The sequence below is a fragment of the Azolla caroliniana genome, unplaced genomic scaffold (genome assembly GCF_043228905.1).
Source record: "Azolla caroliniana isolate FFs.n. ecotype wild unplaced genomic scaffold, voAzoCaro1.0.p SCAF_8, whole genome shotgun sequence".
Taxonomy (NCBI): Eukaryota; Viridiplantae; Streptophyta; class Polypodiopsida; order Salviniales; family Salviniaceae; genus Azolla; species Azolla caroliniana.
The window spans coordinates 20,523,644-20,531,562 of NW_028230443.1; the positions used below are offsets into that span (position 1 = coordinate 20,523,644).

General features: G+C 36.8%; 1 protein-coding gene across 1 annotated transcript; it reads right to left on the reverse strand.

The window, feature by feature from the left end:
- Nucleotides 1-3,449: 3,449 nt before the first annotated feature.
- LOC147861295 (endochitinase 4-like) lies at nucleotides 3,450-4,528 on the reverse strand. Its single transcript, XM_087324008.1, has 2 exons — nucleotides 4,062-4,528; nucleotides 3,450-3,969 (listed from the first exon to the last, which is right to left on the reverse strand). Exons 1-2 carry the CDS (start codon nucleotides 4,363-4,365, stop codon nucleotides 3,575-3,577), a joined length of 699 nt encoding a protein of 232 aa, XP_087180134.1. The 5' UTR covers nucleotides 4,366-4,528; the 3' UTR covers nucleotides 3,450-3,574.
- Nucleotides 4,529-7,919: the final 3,391 nt, after the last annotated feature.

Genomic DNA, 7,919 nt, shown 5'->3' on the forward strand with positions numbered 1-7,919 from the left:
TCAACATATTGACCCTTTGTATGTTATGCAAAGTTAACATTTTCTTTTTCATGATCTTCTAGCTCACCCTTAATATCATCCCACATCATTGTCCCCCATTTATATACTCTAGTGCCATATACCTCATGCAAGAGACGCAAAAACCTTCTCCAAATCAATTGAGCTACTATAAAAGACCAGTCTAATAAGTGATGCAATGACCCGTCTAATAAGTCCTTACAATACATCCAAGCCCTAATAGGAACCGCATAATGAACAATCAACCATCTAAATTGAATTTAGATCTTCTTTAGAATTTGCATGGTCCATAGCCATTTCCAAAACGTTGTCATGTGAGTAGGATTAACATTATAACTCAACCATGTCATAGTTGTTGTCGGCTAGTGGCACAACCTACACCTCATCGTCTCCCTTCCAAATCGAACCGAATATTGAAAAAACCAAACATCCTCCCTAGAATATGATGTAGGTAATCACATCCATTTTCCTTGATCCCATTCCAATTCACATTATGGTTTTTTCCCCACTGCCCTTAGATCCCACCATGGATTGAACAACATTAGGATTAGGATCAATGGTCCAGAGCTTATCTACCTTAGCTAGAATTCTAACAGGTTTTAATGCACGTTGTCAAGTACTAAGAGATGAATCAAATGATGAATCCAGTTGAAACACCGGGGCATTTGAGAACAGTCTATCAAAAAATGACACAAAATAGGTCCATTCATAAAAAGGGGTGTCGCATGTGTAAAGAATTTTAAAAAATGAACCCAAAATATATTGATTTCTGGCATATACGGAAATTCAAGTGTTCCAAATAATGCCAAAATAATGGACATGCCAAACTTACAAATGAATGTCCAAAAGGACTACTACCTATATTTATCGAAATTCATGAATATAGATTTTGATGTACAATACAATATTTATTTCATGTATCAGAACTATAGAACGTGCCACTTAAGCTAACACTTAACTTGAAATTAGGTTAGTTGAAGTGAAAATAAAAGGAATTGGTCTTGTAAGAAAGGGATTTCTGCCGAAAAGTTCAAAAGAGGGAGGTCATGTTACTATCAAAATTCACGAACTATCATTCACGACATATTATCTGTTTCAAATGTCCTGGTGTTTTGAACCCAATTTTATCTGACTCTCCTTCCCAACATAGATCCTTCATCATCTAGAAATAAAGGATTCCAAACCTGATGCAACCATTTATCCATCAAAGTAGGCCAGACTTGATGCAAATTAGTCTTTAGAGAAACCAGGCTCACTTTATCACGCCAAAGAATCTATGATTTTGAAACACTATCTTATGTGAATGGAAATTAGTAATAAACCACCATCGTATAGACCTTGTCCATTCTCCTCCAGTTTTCGGGAAGACCTCTTTCATTCTTAACTGAAGAATCAACTGCCAAGGCTCATTTCGTAGCAATAATCCTCGCACTACAAAATTTTCCAACAGTGTCTTACATTGCATTAGAGGATCCACTAAACCTAAACCCCCTTGAGAAGTCAATATTGCAATAGTTTTCCAAGATACCTTTCGTCTAACATACTTGAAATCAGTAGAACCCCATATGAAATTCCTAATCAACCTTGGTTACATTGACAACAAAGATGTAGAGAATAACCACAAGGACATAATATACCACATTGACGAGAGTAATACTTGATTAGAAACAACATCTCCCAAGAAATGAAAAATTCTTAGAACTCCAAAAGATCAACTTCTTCCTCAAAGAAAGCAGTAAGGGTTGGATATGAGCTTCTAAGGGAAGATGAACTCCCTCTTGACACCCTAAATATCTCATAGGAGAGCCCTTTAGAATTTAGCAAAATCCAACGTCTGGACACCGGTTAGGAATAAAACCTTCCCCAACCCAAAATCCCATTGATTTATGCTGATTAATAATAGCACTAGAAGCATCACAGAAATCATGGATCATAGTTTGCACATTACAAAGATTTATGTCATCTCCTACAACATACAAAGTTGTGTCATTTGCAAATTCACAGTCCAACAAAACCTCCTCCACACCTAGTCATTTTTACCCTTTAGATAAAATGTTCTTATTCAAGACTGGACTAAAGGTTTCTCCTACAAATAGAAATAAATATGGAGCTGAAGGACATCTTTGTCTCAATGATCTAGTAATTGGAAAATTATTACGTAGTTCTCCTCAAGATGTTGAATTATATTAAATGCAAAATCAACATTAATCCAGGCAACTATAAGACCTAGGCGACCCATAACCTCATATAAAAAAATTTAATAAACTCTTTTTGTAAGCTTTCTCAAAATCCAAAAGCTTGTTTTGTTTCTTGTGCCTCCATTACTTAATATCATCTACCACACCATCTACCTTTGGAATCAAATAAGTCATTCTTTCATTCCACTCAACCAACATACTTCCCAAATGAAAAACCTCTTGTAAGGAGGCTATGAAAGCATCGGCTATATAATCCCAATACTGTAGAAAGAATTCTGGTGATAATACATTAGTTATTGGGCACACATTCTTCCCAACAACCAACAATGCAGTTCTTACCTCTATAGAAGATATTTCCTTAATCAATGATTCAACCATCTAATCTGAGACCTTATGTCCCAAATAGTTCAAAACTAATTTTCCTTTTTGAGCTATTGAACCGCAATTGTGGGGTTGTCAATAGATTTTTATAAAAATTCGTAGCAATGTCCCTCATTTCATTAGTGTCCTTTGTAATAGAACCATCTTCTCTTTGCACATGTCTCATACAACTACCTGAATGACCACCTTTATAATATATGCACAAAATAAAAAATTAACTTTATCAACTAGTCAAGTCTACTTCGCCACAACAACATGAAACTTTGTTTGAAAGATCTTATATTCTCATTGTACTAATTCATTTCTTAAGTGACCCAACTCCAGTACAACCCAAGATGCATGTGGACATTTTTCCTAAAAATGCCGAAGAGATCTCAAAGCCCTCCTACTAGTAGCCATTCGTAACTTACCCTTTTTACTCTTCACCAAGGTAGGTTTAAACCGAATAATAACGATCTCCTAAGTTTTAAAGGCCATACCTTGGACACTATAATTGAAAAGATGTAGGCTTATATGCTCATCACAAAATGATTTGTTCTTCCCTATGAACCATTTCACAATGTGGACACGCTTTTCCATCACAAGTTAATCATGCATCTCATTTGGTTTTGTCAACAATGTGCATAGACTTCAGGTGGTTGTTTCTTTTGCTCTCTTCACTATACAAAATTTCAACGATCAATTGCAATTTCTAGGCAAGATAGAAAACGTCTTATACTTACACAACAAGTCCTTTATTTTGTGCTCTTGGTAAGGGAATATGGTTCTTAGTGTGTTGTGACTCATCATGAGGAGCTCAATATGGTTAGGTACACAAACTAATCAAGGATGATTTAGATACACAATTGGCTCTTTATCAACAAAACCAAACCTTAACCATTTATTTGAAAGAAAACCCCAAGGCCATCCTAAGATAGGCGTTGAAGAACAACTTGTTAATGCCTACAATGGCCCTGTAGGATTGGACAATATAGCGATTAACAAGAGAGATTCTTAGTAGCCTGTACACCGAGGATGTTGCAGTAATGCTTGTAGATATCGATGCGGATGTTTTGAACATTCTGTCCACACTCCATGCCATTGATGGCGTTGATTGTGGCGCCGAACCCTTGATGGGTCACCATGGCATCATGACACGTGAGGGTCGACTGTGTCATCCAGAACCACACCGCAGTCTTGAATGAGATGTGGGGGTTGGTCGCGACAACCCCGGGATTATGGATTCCATCGAAACCAAGGTCTCTTCCGGCCGCAAGGTAGTTGTAGTTCCATGTCAGCTGGAGTGGGCCGCGGCCATAGTATTCTTGGTTAGGGTCACATGGCTCTCCTTGGCAATACTTAGCCTTCTCAATCTCTTCCGTGTATGCCCCATCTGGTGGTGGTAGCACACTTTGTTAGACACGAGAAACACAAAATTTGATGTGTAAAGAAAGAACTAGAAGATTATATGAAAGGATTACATACATCCCGTCTCGTGAGCCACGTGGGCGAAGAATGCCGCAAGCTCATGTCTTCGGGTGTGATCGGTCCCCGTGGTTCCGAAGCCGCCAAATGCATTTGCCGCCTCGATGAACATGGGGTAAGTGTAGACGCCATTGGCCGCCGGGGAATGACGTTGCGGAAGGAACTGATTGAAGATGTCCCTCGTGATAATGGACGAGACATCACCATTATTCTGCTGGGCATGACAGGCGAGCACGCCGTACACGAGCAGAGCCGCAAGCACTAAGGCGGCCGTGAACCCGTGTCTCTTCTTCTGGTGCTCCATGGAATTCACAAGAGTGAATATGTTTAAAACAATGATAGTGTGTGTAAGCTTGTGTGGTTACTTGTGAGTTAGACTCTCGCAATATGATAGTGTGTAAGCTTGTGTTGTGAGTTAGGCTCTCATAATATGATAGTGTGTGTGATAGTGTGTGTAAGCTTGTGTTGTGAGTTAAGCCTCTCACTATATGCACATTTATAGTGCAGTGAGTAGTGTAGGCAACTACTCAAGGTCAAGGTAAGTCCTCATGGGTTTTCTTGTGAATATTATTTTTTCCACTCGGTCGTTGTCGCTCTTTCCACAAAAGATCCTCGCAATTATCATCTCTTTTTATCTCTACATGTACCTCTATGGTGCACTCGATGTATCTCTAAATGTATGTAAAGTGTTGGCATTGTTATTCTCATGAGTCGAGTGTGAAAATAAAACATGCCAATCCTCTCGTGCTTGTAATTTGACTCTACCAATGATGCATGACCAAAGCAACCATGTTTCTCTATCCAAACTTTTAGGTTCGAAGCTCTCTCCAAAGTTTCAAAGGAATTCAATACTCCTAAGCCCTTTTTGTTGAATTGTATGGCCCATTTGAAAAGCAAAGTTTCTCCTTTGTTCCTCGACTTTATTTGATCTCAATAGTGATAAGCCAAATGTCGGGTGAAGATTAAATATTAAGCATGGAAATATGAAACAAATCTCAACTTTGGGAATCATTGTTGCATATGCAAGGTTTGCATAATTATCTTTTAACTTGGCAATGCCAAGTTGGCATCAATAATTTCATAATGGCATGCTTTTTGCTTAACTTCACTACATTTCCTCAAAATAGGTTAAGCTTTATCATTATACCATTATGTTTATTTACCTTAATTTCAAATTTTAGTAATGTACCATTGTGAAATTGAATGCAAATTAAAAACACAATATTTTCATGTTTTTATTGTTCTTTTTTCGTAATATGGGTAGTTTGTTTCTTTTATTACTATTCGCACACAAAGGCACACAAACACCACGTTTTCATGTACAATCTAGGTGGGCGCGAATTGAAAAGAGGTATTAAGATTTATTTATTCACATATTCACATTTTGTTGTTAAATGTCCATATATCTATTGTATGAGTTTTTGTATATTTTCTCCTCTTATTCAATTGCTTCATGCTTGTACGGCCTAGAAAGACCACCTTTTTATTTGACTCATTCGACCATCGTATATATGTTGTCCACCTGTTATAGATGCCAAAGAAAAAACGGTGTGGCCTTGTTGGTCTCCTATTTGTTTAATAACACTTTTAAAACTATGAAAGAAAATTACATGCTCCTATGCACCTTCTTTTTCTACATTTTGTTTTGACTTCTTGACCAACTTTTTGTTTTGTAGCCCTCTTAGAATTATTATAAATTACATCTTAGGAAGTATGAAATAACCTCAATTTGGGAATCATGCCTGGATAAGCAGGATCCGAACACATTAATAATTCCATCAAAGGCATGTGTTTGCTTAAATTCACCATAATTCCTTAGTATAGGGAAAGCTTTATCACTACATAATCCTGTTTATATATTTAGAATTTAGAATTTAGAATTTTACTAGTGTAACATTGTGAATGTAAATTATAAATTTAAGTCTTCCACATTGTCATTATTCTCTATTTTGGAATGTTTATTTCTTCCATTGTCAATAATACATAGACTTGCAAATGGTATGTTTTCATGAGCACAAGGTGTGCACATACTTATAAAGATATATTAAAATTCATTCACATATACATAATGCAACGCATCCTTGACCTTAGGCTATTGAAAACACATAAGTAATGTACATAACATGCATTCCCAAAAAATATCCTAACTTCTTTATCAGGTATATTTGTTACATCAAAAGGGCCCAATTCAAGGGCACAACGTCATCTCTATACTACCCATAACCATTCATCACACAACGTTCTCATGAATAGGCATTGGAGATAAAACACTTAAACTGATGGTCTCCCAATCTCATGTGTTGCAACCAACACAACACTTGAATTATGATTAGCGTGCAATTCAACTCGAGACTAATAGTCTTTTTTGGCCATTATATGTAGTATGGTTCTTAAAAGGTAATGAAACCCACCCAAGCCTCCATAGTCACACATTCAATGGGATGCCCTCAAGATGATGTACAATGGATCATTAATATCTTGAACACAAAGTTTCATTTTGTTGCCCAATTTCTTTAATTTTCCATTTTTTGGTAGGTGAATAAATCCTTCATGGGAAGCTTGAACAACAAATGCTTACCACTTACAATTTTCAATTATGTGTTTATGACTCTGAGGTCGATGTAAGGAGTACGGGCAGCATAAAACCAGTGAGGGAGAGTTAAAGAATACAAAGGTAAGTGGGGGGGGGGGAGAGAGAGAGGGAGGGAGGGAGGGAGATGTATGTTTCTTTTACATGAAGTGTCTAGTGCTTGGTAAAAAATCTCATTGGCTAGTATCTGAGCCTACGTTAGTATCAAAGTTAGGAGTTCATATGTGTGCCTATAACTCTTTAGGAGTTCATATGTATAAAAGTTAGTAGAATGCATATCAAAGTTAGTACTAAATCAGTGTTAAGAGTTTGCTAACGTAGACATATGTAAGATAAGAGTGTTCATTCCACTCATCACTCATCTTCTCACTGTCACATGTGTGCATAACAAGTAAACCAGAACAATGTCACAATGAGGGTAATCAATAACTTAACATTCCTATCAATTACAGACAACCACCTAGATACAATAAACTTATCTAGGTACTAAGTGGCACTTCATCATCGGAGGTAGTAGACTACTGAGTGGCACGAGGCAGTAGTAAATTAGCTACAATGGATATCAAGTTAGTACTTAAAGTATGTTAAGTGTTTACTAACTTAGACATATCTAAGATAGAAGTGTTCATTCCACTCGTCATTGATTACCCTCATCTTGACACAGTTTTAATTTACTTGTTATGCACACATGTGATGGTGAGAATGTAAAGCATTCCTATCAATAACTTTGCATCCAATTCACATCCTGGATATATAAACCCCATTAGTGTCAAGAAGTAGGTAATCAATAACTTTACATTCGGTAATCAATTACATACAACGATCAAAATACAATAAACTTTGGTTTTAGTTTTTCCTTACTCTTTTCTTCCTTGTCTAAAAACAAAAGTATGTAGTATTAGTCTAACTCATCACGATGACAACATCCACAAGTTTATGAGAATTTGTATTACCCACCACAACAATCAACTTTGCATTTCTTCCCCTTTCCGTACAATTTCCTTGCAGCATTACGCTTCTTCGTAGGCTCTTTGATAGAAACATAATAAATTAGTAGTATACCAACAGTTCCGAAATTAGAAAGGCAAACACAATTAGCATTACCATTCACACAGTCAGGGCGTGCTGAGCTAGGAGATTTTGTTTCAAGCATTACATCTTCAACTGTTCCAATGGCCTTTCTCATACATTCATCTTCATCATAAACTTCATCAGGTACCACTAAGGAACGACTGTGCACTTTGGAATTTGCAGCAGACTTTGTATGT

Excerpts from the sequence above, each read along its gene's own strand:
- LOC147861295 (XM_087324008.1), bottom strand. The coding sequence starts at position 4,365 with ATGGAGCACCAGAAGAAGAGACACGGGTTCACGGCCGCCTTAGTGCTT. Across the intron at positions 3,970-4,061 it reads CGTGGCTCACGAGACGGGAT|ATGGGGCATACACGGAAGAG; the intron begins GTATGTAATCCT and ends TACCACCACCAG.